Source organism: Orycteropus afer, unplaced genomic scaffold (genome assembly GCF_000298275.1).
Source record: "Orycteropus afer afer isolate SDZICR_OR568_19922 unplaced genomic scaffold, OryAfe1.0 scaffold00036, whole genome shotgun sequence".
In the NCBI taxonomy this organism is placed as follows: Eukaryota; Metazoa; Chordata; class Mammalia; order Tubulidentata; family Orycteropodidae; genus Orycteropus; species Orycteropus afer.
In genome coordinates this window covers 322,333-347,055 of record NW_006921623.1, presented here as the reverse complement: position 1 = coordinate 347,055, position 24,723 = coordinate 322,333, and the positions used below count along the sequence as shown (strand labels likewise).

Sequence of the window (24,723 nt, the reverse complement as noted above, 5' to 3'; positions counted from 1 at the left end):
ATACAATTACAGTTTAGCTAAAAGGTTACCCTTCTTAAATGTCAGAAGTTTGATTAAAATTGGTTGATGCAGAGAATCTGGTCATCATCTCAACCTCACTGCCTTATAACCCCTTTTTGTCCCCATGAGCTCTTTTCCTGTAAAAGTCAAAATTTAGAGAATGCTGATGGCTTCCTGGAGTCCCTTGTTGGTGCAAATGGTTAAGCACTTAGCTGTGAACCAAAAGGCTGGCAGTTCAGGTCTGTCCACCCAGATACTCCTCAGAAGAAAGGCCTGGCAATCTACTTCAGAAAAAATCAGCAATTGGAAAGTCTGTGGAGCACTGTTCTACTCTGACACACCTTAGGTTGTCATGAATTGTAATCAATTCCATGGCAACTAGTTTGGTTTTTTAATATTTTCTCAGATAAAGTGCAGATTACTACTGAGACAGAAAATGGAACCCATTCACTGTAATGGGAGAAAGGGTTAAGAGAAGGGAAATGAGAAACAGGCAAGAGGAGGGATACTAGCATCCAACCCAAAGTGTCTGTTTAGTTTCTATTATGTGTTTATTTTGTGCCTGGCAGTTTTCATTGAGTATTTCATTTAATTTTCACAATAACTCTGGGAGTTAAGCATCATTATCCCCATTTCTTATTGGGGAAAACTGAGACTCAAATATGTTGCCAGGGTTCCCCAGATACTTAGTAATGACAAAGGGATTGAATCCAGGTTTGTCCGACTCCAAAATTCATGTTCTCAATTCTGGTGCTACTGAAGTCGATTTAAACCACCAGTGAGGGAGGGCTCTGCTTCCTCCTGCACCTTCCTGGCAGTCTCTGAAGCACTGCAGAAGAATCCCTGGCATGGTGTGAGCTGAGCAAGCCTGGGTTAGGCAATGCCTTGCTCCCAGGGTAGTACTTCATGGATGGGACAACGCCAAGTTCATTTCTCCGTTGGAGCAGGAAATGAGCCACAACAGAGACCCTTTGCAGATGTGTTCAGGTGGTCCATGTAGTTATTCTGCCTATCCATTCAGGAAAGACTTTACAGAAAGCTTAAAACTGTAGCAGGAAGTCTTAGGTTAATCAAGAAATGCCTCCCTCGATGTAGCACACATGGCAGTCACCCCTCCTGCTCTGCAGTCACTGCACTCCAGAGGGATCACAATTTAAATCTCTGCCAAAGCCAGACACTTCATTACCCTAAAATAAAAGTAGGTTTTCTCCCTGCTTTTCCTGGGGCAGAGGTCCACCCTTTTCCCTCATCCTGATCATCTCCAGACCTCGGGCGTCCAGACTGCCAACTGCCTGATTACCTGATGCAAATTAAGGCTGCCTGCTTAACTGGGATTGGCTAGGGAGTCGGGTATGCAAATAGGCTCACCAAGACTTTATCTGGTTTGAAAGAGTTAAAATGCTGCCCTTGAGAAGAGGGTGGGGGTAAGAAAGGGGGGGTCACCATGATTTGAATAAAATACTCTTCTGTCTTTAACGGATTCAGTATTTGGGTGGTTTAATAAGGAGAGGATCCCTGAGAAGAGAGTGAGTTAATTCAAAGTTGTTTCTTCCTTCTTTCTGCTGACCCTTGGAGGAGACTTAGGGGCCTCATAGGTGGCTGGCAGTTGTCTGTTAATGGGTAAATGTTTAATTTATTGAAATGAAGCAGAGTGGAGAGGCTTGACCAGCAGTGCTGGAGCTGAGACTGGGGCCTTGTATCTCATATGCCCTGGCCTCAGAAGTTCAGATTGGGGTGGGGATTAAACCTGCCATCCATTTATCATTGAGGAAGTTGAAGAAGTAGGAGAGAAGGTAAGGATCTCAAGAACAGAATCTCCAAGGAGGACAGGTTAGGGGCTAGGTTTTCATCCCTAGATATTGGGCCAACCTCTGAGAACCAGACAGAGAACACAGGCAGGAACTGAGAAAGAAAGATGAGCCAGGCAAGCTGCAGTGAAAGAAAGGGTAAGGTTGTATGGGGGTGGCAAGGGGTACTTACTGTAACATTTTTCATGCTACTTTAACAAATAAAGTAAAATAAAGCCCAAAGGAAATTAGGATTAGGGATGGAAAGAACTCCTTCTCCACCTCTGCCATACCCTTCCCCTTGTTAAATTTTTACCAACTGAGCCCTGATGACAGAAACAAGTGGCAAGGAATGATGCAAAGGTGAGAGACCCTGCAGTGGCACTTGAGAAAGGAGGAAAGAAGGGTAAGGAAAGAAGGAAAACACAAGAGGAGGGGATCCATGCCGCCACACTTATGAATATTCTAGTGGTGGTATGTTCGGGAATCAGGAATTTGAAAGTCTGATGGTTGTTGTAATTACACATTCATCTTTGCTGTTTAGTTGAAGCCATGTATGTCATAGCAAGAAAAATTGTGACCTGTTATTAAAATCCGTTGTGATTTCCCTGCAGATATCAAGATGAATGGGGATGTAGCTGATTCCACGGATGCTCGCAGTGCCCTTGGCCAGGTGGAGGCAGGTAAGGGTCTTCTCTTGTGAGGGAACAGGAAAGCGGAGGGTGGTAGAGAGTTGTTGGAAAGATGTGCTATCTCTTCTTGCTTGATCTTTCAGCCAATCAGACTAAGAAGCTGGGTCTGAGGAAATGAGGGAATTCCCCAGAGATTCAAGAATGGCCCCAGAGCCTTTGAACAGTGTATATTGGTTCACAGTGGAACAAAACCTCTGGAACTGGGCTACATAGGGACCAGATCCTTAAAAACAAAACACAAAAGTTAGGGAAGAGATTCACTTCTTGATGTGCCAAGGACCCTTAGAATCAGGCTGAATTCCCAGCTGTTACTGACTGACATCTCAAGAGTCCCTGGGTGATGCAAACCATTAATATGCTCAGCTGCTAATGGAAAGGTCAGCAGCATGAGTCTACCCAGAGGAACCTCAGAAGAAAGGCCTGGACATCCACTTCTGAAAAATCAGCCCTTGAAAGCCCTGTGGAGCATAGTTCTACTCTGGCACACATGGGGTGGCCATGATTTGATGACTTTATTTATTTTTTATGACAGAAGGCAGAATCTGTCTTTAGGGGATGGAGACAGTCCTATTCAAAGGATTAACCAAAGAGACCCATCTGTTTCCTTGCAAAAAATCATGTGCTTGGGATGGCACATAGGCTTCAAGAGGAAGGCTTGGTACCTGGAGATTTCTTTCTTTGTGAAGAAGAGAAAGGGAACAGATGAGAATTGAAGGGAAGAGAGTTTCTTAGCCTTTATTTTTAACTCCATAGTCCAAGCCTTGCTTTGAAAGCTCCATGTAATTAAAAAGAACTTAAAGAAAGATGAGTATAAATTGTAACACTACCAAATAACTTTAATAGCGTTCCAACAAGACCTCAATTAGTCTTTCATCTGGATCATTAGAGACATAGAAATTAGAAGTGAAAGAGAATTGATGTCCCCCAGAGCTAAAAATCTTTTCCCAAGTCTTCAGGAGCAGTCCAGTGAGTTTACTTCTGAAAGCTAAAAGACTTGGGATCAGGGACAAGATAATTGGGGACCTGGGGGGCACCTGTGGAATGCATTGATCAAACTTTTCTGCTCCACAATTTAATATTCAAATAGTATCTACTTGCTCCAGTAACAGTACATTTAGAGCTACAGACTTTATACTTTGCTTTGTATATAGGAATAGCTGTACTAAGAAGGGTATAGGCCAGTTATACTTACTTTCCAACTGATTTATTAGGTGAGTTTGTTTCTCTAGGGGTATGCTGGCAAGATACTTATTCTCCCCTATTGAGAAGAAAATTTCCTTCAATCACAAGAACTTCCAAACCTAACCAAACCTATTGCCATTGAGTTGATTCCAACTCATAGTGACCCTATAGGACAGAGTAGAATGGCCCCATAGGGTTTCCAAGGCTATAAATCTTTATACTGAAGCAGACTGCCTTATCTTTCTCCTGTGGAGTGGCTGGTTGGTTTGAACTGTTAACCTTTTAGTTAGTAGACAAATGCCTTAACCACTGCACCACCAGAGCGCCTTTGAAGAACCTCAGTGAGGCTTTAAGATCAGTTCAGCTGGAGAGTAATGAGCAACATCCCTGTACCCTTCCCTAAAGGAAACCAGAGCCCAGGACCAACTCTTCACCTGGGTCCTGTGACCACAGGTATGTGAGGACACAGCTACTAGCTGCAACTAAGTTTCAGTGACCAATTCACAGTGACAGTGTTGGGAGTGAGAGTGAGCCACACAGAATACTGAAAAGTGGGCCAGGAGAGGGAGGGAGTTCAGATCCTGGTGGCAGTTAGAGAAGTTAATGTGTTATAGACAATCTGAACAAGTTCTCACCTCCTGTCTGGGCTGTGGGAGTATATGTAGAGTAAGTTGAGGGAGAAAAATCCTGATATAGGCTGGAATTTGGGGGATCTGTCATCCCAGGATTCTTGTCAATTCAATGTGTGACAATAGATAAGCCATTTATCTCCCTAGGACTCCAATTTCCCCCATAAAATAAAGGGCAAAAGCAGGTGATATTTGACAAGTAAGGCTGAAGAGTCAAACAGGCCTGTGATAATGAGCTCAGCTCTGTGCTTACTGCTGTGTGACCTGATAGCTTACTGTAGTTAGCCTCCTCTCTTCTGTAAAAGGGGGAAAATAATGCCTGTCACGTATAGTGGGTTTGAGAATTATGTAAGATGATGTTTAAAGTCATTAGCACAGTGCTTGGCACATGTTAGCTGTGATTATAATTTTCTCTAATGGCATCCAGCCACTCCTTGGAAGGAAGGTTGGGCAATCCTACTTCCGTAGTGACACTGCCTCGAAAACCCAAGGAGGGGTCGCTATGAGTCAGGGTTGACTCAATGGCAAATAACAACAACAACAACAACTAATGGCATCATTACCTGTTGCTCTCAAGTCGACTCCAACTCATGGCAGCACCATGAGTTTCAGAGTAAAACTGTGCTCCATAAGGTTTTTGATGACTGAACTTTCAGAAATAGATCTCCAGGCCTTTCTTCTGAGGTACCTCCAGGTAGAGTTGAACCTCCAACCTTTTGTTAGCAGTTGAGCCCATGAACTAACTCTTCACCACCCAGGGACTCCAATGACATCATTAGGATTCTTTGATTCTGTAATATACAGACTGAGCATCACTGCTGGAGTGTCGTCCTTCCCCTTCGGCCCAGTAAATCACCCCAAAGGTTGGTTTTACCATTTTCTCCATTCAGGAATGGATTTCTGTTAGACTCTAAGCAGACAGTAAAGTTTGTGCTGTCTAAAACTTCTCCACCCCTAGATCTATCATTTCAGGGTTCTCTTATAGCATCAATACTAAATGATGTATACTTTCAAGGGCAAGAAAAAAGAGGTAGCTAATTAAAGTAACCAGACTTATATACTACTGTATGCTTTGAAGGGCAAGAAAAAAAACACATAGCTAATTAAAGTAACCAAACTTCCTGGAAAGTCGTTCTGACTCATTTTTTACAGAGGAAAGCTTATTATGAGTCACAATAGTTACCAACGTGGTTTAATGGCTTCCTTTGGATTTTTAAAAGCACAGATTCACCTTCCCAGCAGCACATGAATTAAGGGATGGTTTGTCTCTGAGTTTTAAAGGAACTATAAACAAAGGAAAACTAGAAAGCCCCAGCTCCCTGAGAGCACAGTTTCTGTGTGGTGTATAATCCCCAAGGGGCACAAGGAGTGGGAACTGGGAAAAGGAGGTGAATTTCCCCATCCCCATTGGCCAGGAATGTGAAGGAGAGCATTCTCCCACCCAGACACAGAACTCCTGGTTGGTAGAGACCTGACAGGGCAGCTCATCCCTCCCTTTATTTCTCATAGATGGGAAATAAACTGCCCAAGCCCTCAGGGTATCTGTGACAGCACCAGGGACCAGACATAGGCTTCTGTTCTCTGTCCAGGGTTCCTTCCACAACTTGCAGAGGACTGAGCCAAACCCTTCTCAATTTCTGAACTGCCACCTTTTCTCTCCATCCTTTTACTTCCTCACCTATTATCACTTCTTCATTCTTGAGACTGACAACAATTTTTTTCTGTTCTTAATTGAGAGGTTGACAAGAATATATCCTTACCCACATTGCAAAAGCCTCCAGGTTTATAATTGACAACCCTTAAGTGCTGATGTAATATATCAGACAGTGTTTCACTGGTATTCATAAGGTTTTCAGTGGCCAAATTTTTCAGAAGTGGATGGCTCCGTCTACTTCTCATAGGGTCTCTATGAGTCAGAATAGACTTGACAGCACCTAACAACAAAAACAAGTGCTGATGTGGAGTCCTTGCTGGTGTGAATGGTTAAGGTGTTCAGCTGCTAACCAAAATCAGCCATTGAAAACTCTATGAAGCAGTTTTACTCTGACACACATGGGGTCACCATGAGTCAGAATTGACTCAAAATTAACCAAACTCACTGCCATCAAGTTGGTTTCGATTCATAGCAACCCCTCCTTGGGTTTCTGAGAGGAGCTCTGGTAGCATAGTCCCTAAGGCATTTGACTGCTAACCAGAAGGCTGGAGGTTCAAACCTACCAGCCACTCCTCAGAAGGAAGGTTGGGCAATCTACTTCCATAGTGATACCACCTTGGAAACCCAAGGAGGGATCCCTGTGAGTCGGATCTGACTCAACAGCAGTGAATATCACTACAGAAGCAGATTGCCCAATCTTCTTTCCGAGGAGTGGCTGGTGGGCTTGAACTGCCAGCCTTCTGGTTAGCAGGCAAATGCCTTAGGCACTATGCCACCAGAGCTCCTGGAATTGACTCCATGACAACTATTTTTTTTAAGTGCCATTGTTACCAACTCTGTGGCTTTTTACCACACTGGTCTCAGTGTAGCCTCAGACACAGGAGAAGAAGAAATGGTGGGCTCAGGAGGAAGGAGGGAAAGAAAGGCCACTAACATTTATATACCCATCTCCCCATTTCATGTACATGTAGACACTTTTACATACATCCCATTCACTTCCTATAATAACCCTATGAGACAGAGGCATTATTATCCCCATTTTTAACTATGAGGAAATTATGGCTCAGAGGATGAATCTAAGTTTCTGGTTATAACCAGAAATCAAACACAGGTCTGTTTGACTCCATCAGGTTCTTATCATAGCTTTGCCTTTAACTCACTGTATGCTATTGGACAGGCCATTTTCCCTTTATTTTCCTCCCCATAAAGGAGGATTTTGGACTAGATGATCTCTAAGGGCATAATTTTAAAAGATGTGTGCACGGTTCTGTTTTTCAAAATTCCCTCCCATCTGTTTTCACCTCTTGTATTTGTGTGCTAGTTTCCCCATTGCTGAACTCTCCCTGTGCACGCTATGTCCCTTGCTCTCCCCATTCCCTTCTTTCTAGTTTCCCTTCCAGCATTCTCTTCTCCATCATCTCCAGTTGGCTTTCTCTGCCTGGGCTTCCATTCTCTTCTGTGACATAGCTGGTAGTCTGTTAGCCAGTATCTGTGGAGCATTGTTTTGTGTCAGACCCTGGGCTCAGAAAGTTGAAGAAACAGTCCCTGTCCTCAAGGAACTTTCCTTCTAGTGAAGAAACTCATTTTTGAGTGGGTAATAATGACAATTTGCACTTGTAAGAACACTCTCAAACACGTAACCCATTGGCACTTACAGCAATTCTATGAGGGTAGTATACAGGATATCATCCCAGTTTGAAGATGAGGAAATGAAGGCTGGTAATGGGAAAGAATGTTACTGATTTTTCCTAAGGCCCCATATCTAGCAAATAACAGCATTAAACCTAGGCCTTTCTGGTGACTCGACACTCTAAACCAAAGATGGTTGTGGGAGGATTGGGACCTAGAGGGACTGAGAACACAGGAGAGTGGCAGTATCAGAGGAGACACAGAAGTTATAGAAAGTGGTACTAGCAAAAGGGTCTAGAGGGAAGACAAACCCCCTATGGGGCTGATCTAGTCCAAGAGGCAGAGCCCTGTCTGGGACATGCTTGTAGGGGGAAAAGTGACAGGTCTAGGTCGACTCACTCCCTCCTGATGTTCTGCGGAGGGTGAGAATCCAGCCTTGGAGAGAACTTCCTCTCTCCCTCCTTTCATCCTGAACCAGCCTTCATCAATGCACCAGGATCCCAGAAACCCTGCAGGCTCAGTTGTTGGTGAGTGGAGTAAGATCTTAAGCTCAGATGGAAGTAGAGCAAGTCCTGCTTAAAGATCTGGAAATGAAGGACTCCGAGAAGGGAGCCTGGAGGAAGAAAGGAGAAGCTAGAGATGAAGGAGGGTAAAGAACTTTGTCAGGCATCCCTTTTTGTTCCCCTTCCTCTCCAGCCACATTGTTCTATCTGTGAAGTGAATGACTGACATCTGCTCCATCCTCCAGAAGGACCACCAAAGCAAATGAGCTGTTTGGGGACCCTTTTTAGAAAGTCTCATCACTTAGCCCTGGGGACTTTCAGCATGGCTTTAAGAAAGACTGGACATGATTTTATAAGTGAGAACAACTGAGGCATAGAGAGGTTGGTGATTCTCTTAAGGTCCCAGAGAAGAAATGAGTAACTGATCAAAGAACAGAAAATCACTTTCATAGTCAAGTCTACTGCACAACCTCAATGTCTCTACCCTATTGAATCTTCAAAAAACAAGTTGAGGGTAAAGAAACTATCTCTCATCACCACAGAGAGTTGAAACCCCATGCAGGAACAGGCAAAAGACTTGCAGAGATGAGGATGGTTTTCAATCCAAATATTTATTGAATAAGATTGCTGTTTAAAGAACAGAGAAGACAGAAAAAATGTAGGAATTACTTGGGGGGAGAAGGTGAGACTTGAAAGAAGGTAGGATAAAGAGTCTCCTGTGGACAATCCTTCCTAACTGAGTCATGTATGTGTGTGTATTCATGTACACACACACACACTTAACACACCACCATATACATCCAGTTATTAGGTTGATTGTTAAGAGAAATGTTCAGGGGCAAAGACTTAACTCTGTCACTGAGAGATGTGAAGCAAGTCTACATGTGCCCTGGACTTGAGTTTCCTTGTCGTAATCAAGGGAGGAGGATGATGCAGGAATAAAATGAAGGGGATGGGCTAGAAGTCCGAGGATTCAAGTCTGTTGACTTTGATCCTGTGCCTCAATCTGTACCCATCTATCCCTCACCTCTCTGGAAGAGAACAATGGGGCTCTAACCCCTCTAAATGTTAGAGGGAACTGCTATGAATTCCTGAGGATATAAGGGTTCTGAAAGGACATCTTGTCCACCCTTCTCTCTTTCTTTGGAGACGTTTCACAACCATCCCTGGCAAATGAGAGAATCTATTGCTCTTAAAAGGAGATCTGATGGTGCATTGCTTAAAGGGTTTGACTGCTAATCAGAAGTTTGGCAGTTCAAATCCACCAGCTGCTCCATGGAAGGAAGATGGGGCAATCTACTTCGGTAAAGATTTACCACCTCAGAAACTCAATGGAGGTCACTATGAGTTGAAACTGATTCAATGGCAAAGTTTTTTTTTTTTCTCTTAAGGATGTTGTTGTCGTTATTCTCATCTAGACTCTGTCCTTAAGAGAAGCCAACATTTTTTCCTGGCCACCTATTCTTGTAGGATACAATCCTCAGTGCCTTTCTCATCTACAACTCTTATGCTACAACATTAAGCCCATCACCCATTGCCTCTTATTCTGGTCTTCTTAAACCAGAGTGATTCTCATCCCACCTGGTTTCCAATTTCTGTGACAAGGAGATTGTTGTTATTAGTTGCCATCACATTGATTCTAGCCCATGGCGACCCCCATGTGTCACAGAGTAGACCTTCTTCATAGGGTTTTCTTGGCTATATTCTTAGCAGAAGGAGCCCTGGTGGTACTGATTAAGCACTTGGCTGCTAAACAGAAAACTGGCAGTTTGAACCTACCAACTGCTTCACAGGAGAAAGATGTGGCAGTCTGCTTCTGTAAAGATTATAGCCTTGGAAATCCTATGAGGCAGCTCTACCCTGTCTTACAGGGTAGCTAGGAGTCAGCATTGAATCAACAGAAAGAGGCTTTGCTAATCTTAATGGAGGCAGATTGCCAGGCCGATCTTTCCCAGTACTGATAGAAGGTTTTGAATCACCAACATTTAGATCAGCAGTTGAGTTCAAACTGTTTGTGCCACCCAATTGCCCTTTGATAGGGAGGTTACTCAAAAATTCACTGCCATCAAGTCAGTTCTGACTCATAGAGACCCCCATGGGGTTTCCAAGGTGGTAAATCTTTATGGAAGTAGATTGCTCAGTCTTCCTTCTGCGAATTGGCTGGAGGATTTGAACCTCCAACCTTCTGGTTAGGAGTCAAATGCCTTAGGCACTATGCCACCAGAGCTCCTTGATAGGGAGGTTGTTATTGTTGTTGTTATGTACCGCCGAGTTGGACCCCACTCATAGAGACCCTTCCTTGGGTTTCCGAGGCCAGCATCACTACGGAAGTAGATTGCCGAACCTTCCTTCCGAGGAGTGGCTGGTGGGTTTGAACTGCTAGCCTTCTGTTAGTAGTCAAGTGCCTTAAGCACTAATTCACCATACAAGCCACCATAGCTGTGGCCCTGTGTGCCAGGGATCTCACATAAGGAATCACCTATCTGCCTCCAGTACTCAGAGAACCTTAGAAAAAATAAAGCAGCCACACAACAGTTTACATCTGTGCTTACAACTTACACATTCCCATTTGTAAACTCTCAATCCAATCCCACAGGGTAGATAGGTAGGACCATATGCCGGTCTTGCCCATAGCCATTCCCTCTCTTCCCCTGAAAGTTTTTGTATAGAAAGGGCCCTGTGCAGCCACAGCAGCTATCTCTACAGCCCCAGGAGAACATAGGCCTTTTTACTCTGCAGCCTAACAGAGGGAAAACCAAGGGAGCCAGTGGGGCATCTGAGCCCTTTCTCTTACCATCTGATGCTCCACTTGTTCCATCAGTGGTCAGCCAGGGACCAGTTATTTTCATTTGTAATTTTTCACAGGCCAGTATTTGTTCCTACTGTGCAGAACTTGTACATCCCACACAAGTTCAACAACACCTAAACTGTTCTACACTCATTTCAACAGGAAGAATCCACTGATCCAATTGGCAGTACTGTTAAAACTTTGACATTCTTACTCTCAATGTTTGGGTCTCGGGCCTTAGCAAACAGTATACAGACCAAGCCTTGTCCTGGGACCACATTTTTGAGTTGCACTGTCTTAGAGGGGTTGGCATTGTATATAAGGATTTCCCTTTCCTCTGGCATTCCATGACCAATTGATGCTTCTGATCCTTGGTATATCTTCTCATGACCTTTTAACATTCTTCTACTCCCACTGTGCAGATTGTGGGGGACAGCGATGGGGAGACCCAGCAGGAGGGGTAGGTTCCAGTCTTTTGCCAGCTGGACTGAACTGACACTCCCACACACTGCAGACTAGGCACTAAGCAGGGCCCAGAGACTTAGACCACTGCAGCTTTCTGGGCCTCAGCCTTTCACTAAGGCACCCCCAATTACAGGCCCTCTCCCAAGCTGTGAGCAAATGCTTTTGGTCTCTTGGGTCCATTCTCCTCTTCAAGAAACAATTAGAGAAGTGAATACCTGGTGTGGAAAAGTGCTGAACAAGTGGAAAAAGAATTTAAGGAGAGACAAGCAGCCACATGAGGGTAAGTCTTGGGGGCTTGAGGAGCAGCCAAAATCCCTGCCCAGCCCCCTAAGCACATACATACAGGCAGACACAAATTCACACTCACAAAAAACTCCCCTCAAGGCCCTCTGACAGGAGCCTGCCCCCAGTCCTCCTTTCTGGGTGAGGTTATTCTTTCAAAGGCAGACTTGAGTCCTGGGTGGGCGGGGGTTGAGGGGGCCTGTGAAACTATCAGAGGGGTAAGGAGAATGGGAAATTGGCATTTCAGGGCAGCATTTGCTAGGAGGTCTCCTGAGTTGAACCACATCCCCATGGAAGAGCTTTGCCTGAAATTACCCCTCCCCAGAGACGGTTAGGAGCTCTGGTAGCATAGTGCCTAAGGCACTTGACTGCTAACCAGAAGGCTGGCGGTTCAAACCCACCAGCCACTCCTTGGAAGGAAGGTTGGGCAATCTACTTCCGTAGTGATACCGCCTCGCAAACCCAAGGAGGGGTCGCTATGAGTCGGGTCCAACTTGACGGCAAATAACAACAACAACAGAGATGGTTGGTGAGGGGAAGAAGCAGTAATGGACATGGGGGTCCAGTTCCCTTTCACCCCCCCTCCCTACAACCTTTGGTTTGGTGTGAGAGGGAAGATTCAGAGCTGAGTGTACTTGAAAGGCAAGTTGCAGAGGTCGTTCCAGCTGTGGCTACCTTCCTCCTCATTTGAACCTGAGGATCTGGCAGTTCAGCCAGGGAATCACCCCCATGACAGCGCAGGGTTCAAGAATGACTGGATTCCTCAAAGGCAGCTGAATTTAATTTTTCGGGGTTCAAAGCCTCCACCTGGTCCTTTCATGCTTAGTGGTGGGAGCTCCTGGGGTAACAGAAGAGCCCTGGGAGACTCAGAGAGGGAGAGCTTTTGTGCCATGCCTTAAGCATGGGAAACAGAGTTGCAGGCATCTCCCGAAAAGCACCAGTGCTGTTGACTCAAAAAATAATAGGTGCTAATTTGCATGGCACTTTACATACAGGTTCTGTGCAGTGCTTTTAATCTTCTACCACTGGCACCAGTGAAACCCCTAGACTTCTCCTCCACAGTGGCCTCCTCTGGGGTCTCCCTATGTCCCCCAGACTCTGAACTTCCCCACCACTACCTAGCCTGTCTCTGGGTTAGCCCAGCTGGATAAACCAGTGGCTGGCCTTGTCTGGGTGTGCCTGTCCAGGTTTGTAAGAGAGGTGCAGGCAGGCAGCCTGGCCCCTGCTGAGCACCTTAGCCAGGGGCATCCCACCTGCCTGCTGTTCGCTCAGCAAAGGCATCAGGGGGCTTGTCTCCCTCCATGCCCTGCCCCTCCTACTCCCAACGACTAAGGCTAGGCAGAGGAGAAAGAAATCTAAGCCAGAGAGCCCAGAGAAGTATGGAAAGGAGAGGAAACCGGGTGGTTGCTATGACGATGAGGCCTTGGTGCCCAATTTGCATAGGGCGATGATTTCCATACTGCAGGGTTAATTTCCATATCCCTGCCTCAAAGCCTGTTGGGGTGGGGAGAGGGGGAGAGGGAAGAGGTCATTTGAAATTCAAATGAGGATGATTAAGGTCTTCTTGAGGAGGGAAGAATGGACAAAAGGGGTTAAGCTGACTGGCAAATGTTGTCTCCGAGGCCCAAAGTTATCAAAGGGAGGAGTATGCTCTGCGGGCTCTCCTCCCCTCCTCTCTTCTGTCCTCCCTACTGCCTCTCCTACCCCATCTCTTCACACCTTAGATTGGGCTGGGTGGTAGTGACCTCTGCCTCACAGGAAAGCTGACTGTGTCCCCTCCTGCACCCAGGCTCAGTTTGCTCCTCATGTCCTGAGGATGTTTGAGTTCGTGAGTAAAGACTCTGGAGTGAGTTCTAGTTCTAGGCCTGTCTCCCACTGGTGTCCGTGAATGAACCATCTCAGGTTTTCTCTCAGTGAAATTGGAGAAACCATCTCTGTACTTTCTTGTTCAGGTAGGGTGGGGTGAGACAGATGGGTTCTGGACACATCTCTAACACCAACCTGCCACCTTGTTGCATTCTCTCTTTGGGCCTGAGTTTGTGCTTTGGATTAAGGGTCTGAACTTGTGGATCTCTATGATCACTTCCAGCTCTAAGATGCTGTCATCTGTGAGCACACTGATAGTTTTCATGTACCAGTTATTATTTGTAAGGCACTTTGAATGGTGTGAATTGCCATATCCCTAGTTCCTCTAATGTGTTTGGAAGGATACCTCTGCACTGCAGCTTACTAAGATGCAGTTGTTAAGAATATAAACTATGGAGCCAGTGTCTGTAGTTGAATTTTAGCACCACTACTTATTAGTTATATGACGGTGGACTAGTTACTTAAAGGCTCTCTACTCAGTTTCTTCATCTATAAAATGGGAGTAATAATAGTACTACCACATAGGGTTGCTATGAGGATGAAATGAGTCAGCATTTGTAAAGCACTTAGAATAGCACCTGCCACATGGTAATGTTGTTGTTGTTATGTGCCATCGAGTCGACCCTGACTCATAACGACCCCTCCTTGGGTTTCCGAGGCGGTATCATTATGGAAGTAGATTGCCTGACCTTCCTTCTGAGGTGGCTGGTGGGTTTGAACTGCCAGCCTTCTGGTTAGCAGTCAAGTGCCTTAGGCACTATGCTACCAGAGCTCCTGCATGGTAACAGTGGTTGCTAATATTATTACCAGAAGGTTAGTGTCCACGGTATGGGTGTAGAGACTCAACTATCAGTCCAGAGTACCTCAAGGGGGAATGTGGACTGTTTCCCCAAAGAGTCTTAATTCACTTATGGCTAATACACTGTCAAGACCCACACCTGCCCTCAGGAGTGGGAAGCATGCTACAGGGAGGGACACCACAAGCAACTATCACAGCTAAGTGGTCGCCACACAGAGTGCTACCCAATGGACATCATGTCAACCTATGGTAAGCTCTTCTGTTGATCTTAACTCAACAAAACTTTTCACTTCTCATGAAGTAGGGAAACTGCAAATGGCAGGGAGGAGGTGAGGGGGATAGTAGGAAGACCTCTTCCTCCCAGGTCCCCCCATTAAGAGATGGGTCTGTTGTTGTCAGTTGCCATCATGCCTGATCACTAGGCCTGTCTTCAGAGGTACCTGTGTGAGTTTGAACCACCAATATTTTAGCTAACAGTTGAGCCAAATTTTAGCTAACAGTTGAGCACTTAACCATTTGTGCCACCCAGGGACTCCTAGATGATATAGTTCCAAAGTATATAAAGGTACTCTGCTTTGTTTTTTCATGACTATCTACAGCATCTCCATCTGAGATTCCTTTGGGAGGTAGCATGGTGTAGTGTGGACAGCCATATAAACAAATATGGGTTTGAGTTTCCACTTAGTGATTTACTATTCAGTAACCTTAGGCAAACTGATTATTCTCTCTGAGCCTCAACTTTCCTCACCTGTAAAGTGGGGATAATAAGAACACCTATTTATACAGTGGTTGTGAGGATTGAACACAGTTATGTGTCGAAATGTTTTCTACAGACCTTGGTGTGCAGTAAATGCTCAGTAAATGTGAGCTACTAATTAGTCCTTATTATTTTAAAAAAGTGTTCTGTTGCCAAAATGTTTGAAAATTCTCTGATCTATTCTTAAACCCCTATTTTATGAGTGAGGGGACTGGGGCCAGAGAAGGGCAATGAGTTTCCTAAGGTCGCAGCAGGACTTAGAACCTGAGCCCTTTGACCGCCCCAGAAGTATGCCCTTCATCCTTTGTATTTGTTCTGTTGTTTGTTTTCTTAGAAGTGGTCTAGCACCAAGTCACCCACTTCTTCTGCCTCTGTGGGGTCTCCATACCCTCTCTTATATCAAAGGGGTCTCTGTGGCCTTGGTCTAGGGTCCCACGACTGCTGGTTCTCTCCAGGGCTCAGTGAGTGATGGTCTCCCCACAGACCTTCTGCTTCATTTTCTCCAGGCGCCAGGGCCTCTGCATTCACCCACCCCCAGCTCTGGGGACATGGGCTCCACAGAGAAGAGAAAGATGTGACTCTGGCCTCATTCTACCTTGTCATGGAAAGGACATGGGGGCTGGACTCAAGACAGCTATGCAACATTTGGCAAGCTCGACTTCTTTGAGTCTCAGTTTTCTCACTAGCAAAACAAAAGTCATGTAATCCAGGCCCTACATACCTCATAGGCTGGGGAGAGAATCAATAAGAAAGTGGTTATGAAAGTGTGCTGCAAACTAAAGCAACATATCCAGTGCACTTAACTGTAAAACGTGTATGGTGGTGGCAAGAGCCCTGACCTTGGTGTCAGAACATGGAGATCTGAGCTCTTTCCCACCTGCTCTGCCACTGTGACCTTAGACGGGTTATCAAACCTCTCCCAGCCTCAGTTTCCTTATCTGTAAAATGAATTGTGAGAACTGAATGAAGTGAAAGTATATCTGAAGCAGCTGCAGGAAGTGTGTGAGTTGTTGTACAAATGTGAGATAGCATCTCCCATCTAAGTTTTCTTACTATACACGTGGCCCTCTGAGCTGCACAAAGGATATCTTTGTGTCCACGTAAGAATGAGATTCTAGCCATACCCTTCACTGATAGCAGCTCTGGTTCCTTCCCATTCCTTCTTCTCTCCCCATCCCTTCTCACCCCATCTCACTCAACCCTGGGAAGAGGGCTAGGATAGTCACTCAGTCTCTTATGATCCATAAGCCTCTTTGAACCTCTTTTCTTCTCAAGGTAGGGTGCAGGGGAGGTGGGAGGGCAGGTGGGCATTGGCTGGTCTGGAAATAACCTTTAAAGAAGTCCATGTGAGCTGTCGTGGAAAGATCCTGACATTGGAACACTGGGATTTTGCTCCTGCTTTGCTACTCATTGGCTCCCTTTAGCTTATCACTTGTCCTCTCTGGGACTCAGTTTCCTTTCCTATAAAAGGCAAGCACAAGATTAGGCATCTCTGTGATCCTCTCCAGCACTAAATTGCTCTAATAGAAGAATTGGCAATTGTGCTGCTTCTCTGAGATGTGCTTATTGAGTGTGAGCAGAACCCTGCACTTCTTTAAAGAGCTCTCTTTCCTTTTGAAGAGGACACTGGAGGTTCATTGGTAGAATTCTTGTCCTCCAAGAGAGACCTGGCTCAATTCCCAGATAATGAACCTCATTGTTCAGCCACTACTTGTTTGTCAGTGGAGTTTGAGTGTTGCTATGATGCTGAACGCGTTTCAGCAGACCTTCCAGATTAAGAGAGACTAGGAATAAAGGCCTGGTGATCTCATTCCAAAAATCAGCCTGTGAAAACCCTATGGATCACACTGGTCTGATCCACAACCAATCATGGGGATGTGCAGGACAGCATTTTGTTCCTTTGTTCATGGGATCACCATAAGTAAAGGACCAATGTGACAGCAGGTAATAACAACTTCTTTTGAAGTTAAATTTTTAATGTTTTTCCAGGGTCAGGGGACTAGGAGTTGAGACTTTGGGGAGGAAACTGACTCTTTTGGCATGCTTTGCCACAGTAGCCTAAGTCCCAGGTTCTGGAACCTGGCACTATCTGCCTAGTATGCTTCTTTACCTTACCCCTGCCCACCTACACACTTTTGGTCCCTGTGTTGAGGATGGGAAGGAGCTCTGGTTATGTAGTGGTTAATGTATATGGCTGCTAACCAAAAGGTCAGATGTTTGAACCCACCAGCTTCTCCACAGGAGAAAGATGAGGCAGTCTGTTTCTGTAAACATTTACAGCTTTGAAAACACTGTGGGGTCACTATGAGTCAGAACTGACTTGATGGCAGTTGGGTTTCAGTTTGGTTGAGAATAGGAGAAGCAGGTCTACACCCCTAGTGTGGTCCACAGGAGATGAAAGGGCAGCATAGAAGCCCAAGGAGCTCTATCTGTAGCTCAGACTGAGAAGAAATATAGATTTTATGACCTAACAAATTGGGAGACCTTGGTGGTAGCCTTTTGTTTATCAAAGAATGACATGAAAAATTGCAGAAGGAAGCTGGGAGGATGCTAAGTTTGTCTTTAGCAAAGGGGTACAGCAGAGCTCTTTCTGTCCCCTGTGGCCTAGCTCCAGGCTCACGATATATGTGGGGGAAGCACTGAAGAGCCAGCCTTGGGAGTTCAAATTTCATGACCACGCATGTGGAGAAGGTTATCAGGATGCTTACATTGCCATGTCACAGGGAAGGCCTGTTTTTATCTTGCCTTCTCTCTCTTTGTGGTGTAGAGGTAGAAACTTTAAGTCATAAAATCCCAAATCCACAGAATGTCAGAAGTGGAAGGAACCTGAGAGTGCCCTGGGATGGAAATTGGTTCTTTCCAGAGAGCTGATTCTAAGTACTGGTAGTGGCCACTGAGCACTGAGTTTAGGAAAAGAAAAAAGTGCCATGATCAGATGGAAATGTGTGTCCTGGGCGTGGCTTGCATGCATGTTTAATCTTTTCATTTACCATTCAAACCCTCAGAGCAGGAAAGGGACTTGACCAAAGACACTCAGTTAGTGGAGAACTGAAACTCTGATTTCCCACCTCCAAACTCCAAAGCCAGGGTTCTTTCCACACCCACCAGTGGTCCACCCCTGTCATGTGACTTCAAGGGTTGTCTTCAGGTTCCTCTGAGCATTTCCTTCCTCCTAAGCAGGTGTCCCTGGAGCTCTAGTGGCATAGTGCCTAAGGCATTTGACTGCTAACCAGAAGGCTGGTGGTTCAAACCACCAGCCACTCCTTGGAAGGAAGGTCTCTACTTCTGTAGAGATACTGCCTTGGAACGCTACGAGTCGGAATCGACTTGATGGCAATGAGTTTGGTTTTTTTTGGTGAAGCAGGTGTCCCTGGGTGGTATAAATTATTAAGCACTTGACTACTAATTGAAAGTTCAGTGGTTTGAACCCATTCAGATGTGCCTCAGGAGAAAGGAGCTGCCCAGGAGCATTTTCAAGGTTCTTGCTTGTCTTGTGTCATCAAGTTGATTCCATTTCATGGAGACCCCATGTGTTACAGAGTAGACTGCTCCATATGATTTTCTTGGCTGCAATCTTTATGGAAACAGATTGCCTGGCTTTTTCTTTGAAACGTAGAGCTGCTGGGTGGGTTTGATCCACCAACCATCAAGTTAACAGTTGAGTCCAAACCATTTGTGCCATCTAGAGACCTTTGCAAGGTCCTAGTGACCTTAATAATTGCTATTCCAGGAAGTTCCAGCCAGTTGCCAAGTGGTCATAAATTTTCAATGAAAGCCTTACTGGGTTATACTGGGGAGCTGGTGAGAAGAGAAGCAGTCCAGAAATGGGAGAGGCTCAGCCTTATTGCCAAATGCTCTCTGCATTGTTTACCAGATAGATGTGAAAAATCCTGCTTGAACAGTTCTTGGTTCTTGGGCTTCCACCTCCCTCACCCAGAGAATTGCTCCCTGGGGCAAACTCACATCCCAGTGGTTGCCAAAGCTTTGCAAATCAGCCGGGCCAGCAAGGTTGCTGGCAAAGGTGGGAAATCAGAAGGCCCTTCTAGAGGACTACATCCCACTACTGGTAGTGGTGGGGGCCTGGCCAGGGAGCGGGAGTCATGGCTGATTCTTGTGCCTATCTGATGCTTAGAGGAGGAGAGGCAGAGGTGAAAGGTGCTCTGACACTTCCATACAGATGGATCCTTGGTCTTTCTCCTCAGGACTCTACTCAGTATTATGGTCATTCTGGCTCAAGTGGATTCTATCCAGAGTCCTGAGGTGCCTCCAGAATTTAATGTGCCTTTTGTCTTCTTTTGATCACTTAATCACAGTTTCAATGGACTGGGATGTTGTTTTCATGTTTAATCCAAACCTCTCCATCTGTAGTTCAGCCTCTTACTTCACTGGGAGCTCTTTGGTAGAGATGAAGTCTTAGGTGTGGGACCAGGGAGACGCTGCAGTTGGTCTTTGGCCAGGAGCTAAGCTGTGGCTTGATGTAGTCCTCAGATATTTTCCTTCCTGGTTTAAGAGATAGTAACACTGTAATCGTGTCATGCTGGACTGAGAAGAACACACCACATTGAGGTAGGAGACATAGCTTCTTTGTTTCCCCCTGACAATCATTCCCAACACATACCCACACTTTAAAAGTTCTATCACTTTGCACAAATCATTTAACCTTGTTGATATTCAGTTTCCTTACCTGTAAAATGGGGTGAGTGCTAATGCCTCCTATTCCCAAAGACAGAGAACTTGCCTGGATGATCTCCTGAGGTCACTTCCAGCTCCATTGGCTGGGTTCTAAAGTATTTGCTCTCCTCCTGCTTTCTTGCCAGAGAAGCTTCTTAGCCTAGAGAACACAAGAACCAAAACAGACCTACAGCAACCCCACTGGTGGCCCCTGTAGCTGGGCACACATCTCACCTACTGGCTTCCAAGACCTCCAGACAGAGGATTCTGAAGCTTCCTCTGTTGAGCATTCTGCCCCACCCCTCCTCTTTGTGTACTCATCCTGTATTTGTGTGCAGAAGAAACAGGGCAGAGGGAAATGGTGAGGGAGTTCTTTGGGCCTTCTTGTGTGTCTCTCTGCAGATGCTGCAGACAGTGTCTAGCTTCTGAGAGGGAACGAAAAAGCCTGGGTTCATTTCAATCAACTGCATTGAATCTCAAAATAGAGTTGGAAGAAATTTTAGAAGTCACCTAAGATCCTCCTTCAATGCTATCAAATTGCCCCTCAATTCAAAAAACAGCTTCTGTACCATCTTGAAATAAGCATCCTCTGCTTGAATATTCCTAGTGTGGTAGTTAAATTTGTGTGTCAACTTGGTTGAGCCTGGTTGAGTGGCTGGGAAGCTGGATATAGTATTCCCCATGATGAGACTGGTAATCAGCTCCATAGTGGAATCTACTGTGAGCAGCTGTGTAGTTTGCCTTAAACATGTGGTCTGCTTCCTGCATATAAGGAGGAGCCTTGGGGAATGGTCTCTAGCTTATGGCATGCTCGAACCCTGCATATAGCTGAGTCTTTGTTCAGCAGCCTGCCATGCTCTGTTGATCTTGAGACTTTTAATGGACTTGAATTAATGGCCTGCCATATGAATTGGTAATGTCAGGACTGTGCCTTATTACTTGCCAACCTTGGGCTTGTCAGCCTCAGCAGCCAGAAGCTGAGTGAAGAAAAGCCTCCAGCTTCAGTGGACCAGCAGCAGGAGGCAGAGCTGAAGCCCAAAGCTGAGGGGCTTTTACCCAGCCCCTAGTGCCTGGCACTTTGAACTCAGACTTAAAGCCTCCAAATTGTAAGAATAAATTCCTGTTTGTTAAGGACATCCCATTTGTGGTATATTCTTGTCAGAGCTATATGAGGTAACCAGAACAGCTGGTAATGGCAAGCTCCCTCAGTGTGAAACTGCATTTCACTGTTGGACAACTTCACTCTTGTCAAAGTTCTTCCTTATACTGAGGTACAGCCTGCTATCCAGCAACTTCCACCATTTGGCCCTTGTTCTGCTTAGAAGCTGCAGGCTAAGCCACTTCCCATCCAGGTTAATATTTGTGAAGGAAGGGAATATCCAGTGACAATTATTTAAGCACTTAACTATGTACCAGGCTTGATAAAGTGGAAAGTCAGTGAAAGAGAAAAAGACCCTCAATGAGATGGATTGACACCGTGACTACAATGGTGCAATGAATGTGAGGATGGTGCAGGACCAGGCAGTGTTTCATTCTGTTCTATCTGAGGTCACTATGAATCAAAGCCAATGCAATACCTAACAACAACAACTTGTACCAGGCATGGTGCCAGGTGCTTTCAAATGTTTCCTCCATTATTTATTTAACTTTTATTTTGAAAAATATCAAACATACAGAAAAGTAAACAGTTAGATGAACAGCCATATATACTCATCACCCGGATTTAATCATTGTTAATATTTTCCCATATTTGTTTCATCTTTTTTTTTCCTCAAGTGTTTTAACTTTTTACTGTGAATATTCTCATACAGACATGAACATAGAGACTAATACAACAAATCCCATATACTTATCATCCATTTTCAACCACCATCCAATTTCTGCTGTTCTTATTGTGGGAATATTTTTGTGTAAACCATAGACATTGTAATGTTTCAGCCCTAAATATGGGAGTATGCATCTCTAAAATAATAGGGATGTTTGTAATTGTTGCCATCAAATTAGCTCTGATACATGGCATCTTTATGTATAACAGAACAAAATATTGCCTGGTCCTTTGCCATCTTCAAGATTATTGGTATGCTTGAGTCCATTGTCCCGGCTACTGAGTCAATCAATCTCAGCTTTGCTGACCCTCTGCTTTACCAACCATAATGTCTTTTTCTAGTGATTTGTCTTTCCTGATGACATGTCCAAAATAAACATAAAGATAAAAGACAAAAATCCTGGATAGAGTCAGAGAAAAATGTGGAACGAAACTCAAAGTCATAAAAAAGGCCAGGCTTTAAATCCATTAAATGGGGAAGAGATGGTCTCTTTAACAAACGGTGCTGGCAAAACTGGATATCCTTTTGCAGAAAAATGAAGCAAGATCCATACCTCACACCATACTGAAAAACTAACTCCAGATGGATCAAAGACTTAAATGTGAAACCTAAGACTATAAAATTTCTCAAGGAAGAAATAGGGCCAAATTTAGGGGCCCTAATTTATGGTATAAGTAGACTATAAAGCATAAGCCAAAATGCACAAACAGCAAAAGATAAACTATATGATTTGTACCTTCTAAATATTAAATTTTTATGTGCTTCAAAGGCTTCTCCAGAAGAGTAAAAAGAGAACCTACAGATTGGGAAAAAAAAATTCAGCAATGACATAGCTGACAAGGGACTTACCTCTAAAATTTATAGAAAACACCTCAACAACAAAAAGACAATCCAATTAAAAAATAGACAGATGACATGAATAGACACTTCACTGAAGAAGATATTCAGGCCATCAACAAATATGTGAAGAAATGTTGACGATCATCAGCCATTCAAAAAAAAAAAAAAAAAAACTTGCTGCCATTGAATTGATTCCAACTCATAATGACCCCTCCTTGGGTTTCCGAGGCAGTATCTCTACAGAAATAGATTGCCCAGTCTTTATTCCAAGGAGTGGCTGCTGGGTTTGAACTGCCAGCTTTCTGGTTCCCTTAGGGACTATGCCACCGAAGCTCCTTGTCTCCCTCATTAGTCATTTGGGACACACAAATCAAAACAACAGTGAGATACTGTCTCACCCCAGAACTAATAGCAAATTTCAACAACACAGAAAATAACAAATGCTGGTAAGGATGTGGAGAGATTGGGACTCTCATACACTGCTGGTGGGACTGTAAAATGATTCAACCACTATGGAAATTGGTATGGTGATTTCTTAAAAAGTTGGAATTAGAAATACCATTTGATCCAGCAGTCCCATTACTAGATATGTATCCTAAAGAAATGAGAGCCAGGATAAGAACAGATATATACATACCCATTGTCATCACAACACTATTCACAATAGCAAAGAGATGGAAACAACTTAAGTGCCCATCAACTGAAGAGTGGATAACAAAACTATGGTACATAGACACAATGGAATACTGTTGGTGTTGTTGTTGTTAGGTGCCGTTGAGTAGTCTCCGACTCATAACAACCCTATGCACAGCAGAACGAAACACTGCCCGGTCTTGTGCCAGCCTCATGATCCTTGCTATATCTGAGCCCATCATTGCAGCACTGTGTCAATCCATCTCGTTGAGGGCCTTTCCTTTCTTCATTGACCCTCCACTTTACCAAGCATGATATCCTTCTTCAGGGAATTGTTCCTTCTGACAACATGACCAAGTAGGTGAGATGAAGTCTGGCCCTTATCTCTCAAGGAGCATTCCAGCTGCACTTCTTCCAGGACAGATTTGTTAGTCCTTTTAGCAGACTTCGATCTGCTTCTGTCTTCGTTATTCATTGTCCAGCTCTCACATACATAATAGGTGATTGAAAATACCATGGCTTGGGTTAGGCACACTTAAACTTCAAGGAGACATCTTTGCTCTTCATCACTTGAAAGAGGTCTTTTTCAGCAGATTTGCCCAATGCAATATGTTGTCTGATGTCTTGACTGCAGCTTCCATTGATTGTAGAACCAAGTAATATGAAATTCTTGATTGACAAGTTCAAACTTTTCTTCATCCACCATGAAGCTGTTTATTGGACCAGTTGTGAGGATTTTTTTTTTTTTTTTATTTTGAGGTGTAATCCATACTGCAGACTGTAGTCTTTAATCTTCATCAGTAAGTGCTTCAAGTCATCCTCACTTTCAGCAAGCAAAATTGTGTCATCTGCATATCACAGGTTGTTAATGAGTCTTCCTCAAATCCTGATGCCACATTCTTCTTCATATAATCCATTTCTCAGATCATTTGCTCAGCATACAGATTGAATAAGTATGGTGAAGGTGTACAACCTTGTTGATTTTGAACCATACAGTATTCCTTTGTTCTCTATGTATGACAGACTCCTTTTCTATGTACAGAGTCCTCATGAGCACAATTAAGATTTCTGGAATTCCCATTCTTCTCATTGTAATTCATAATTTGTTATGATCCACAATTGAATGCTTTTGCATAGTCAAATAAACATCTTCCTGGTATTCTTTGCTTTCAGACAAAGTTCCATCTAACATCAGCAATGATATCCCTCGTTATGTGTCCTCTTCTGAATCCAGCTTGCATTTTTAGAAGTTCCCTGTCAATATAATGCTGCAACTGTTTTTGAATTATTTTCAGTAAGATTTTACTTGCTTGTGATATTAATGATATTGTTTGATAATTTCCACATTGTGTGGGATCACCTTTCTTTGGAATGGGTACAAATATGGATTTCTTCCAGTCAGTTGGCCAGGTAGCTGTCTTCCAAATCTCTTGGTAACCGAGTGAGTGCTTCCAGCAGGGCATCCGTTTGTTAAAACATCTCAATGGGTATTTCTGGAGCCTCGTTCTTCATCAATTCCTTCAGTGCAGCTTTGACTTCTTCCTTCAATACCATTGGTACTTGATCATATGCCACCTCCTGAATGGAGGAACATCGACCAATTTTTTTTTTTATATATAGTGACTCTGTGTATTCCTTCCATCTTCTTTTGATGCTTCCTGCATCATTCAAAATTTTCCCCAAATCCTTCAGTGCAGCTTTGACTTCTTCCTTCAATACC

At 44.3% G+C, this 24,723-nt stretch overlaps 1 protein-coding gene across 1 annotated transcript in view; it reads left to right on the top strand.

The window, feature by feature from the left end:
* The window catches only part of POU2F3 (POU class 2 homeobox 3), a 116,180-nt gene that overhangs the window by 591 nt on the left and 90,866 nt on the right, over positions 1–24,723 (top strand). The window contains exon 2 of the mRNA XM_007936423.2: positions 2,402–2,470. Coding sequence (XP_007934614.2) covers positions 2,402–2,470 — 69 coding nt within the window. The remainder of the gene's footprint in view (positions 1–2,401; positions 2,471–24,723) is intronic.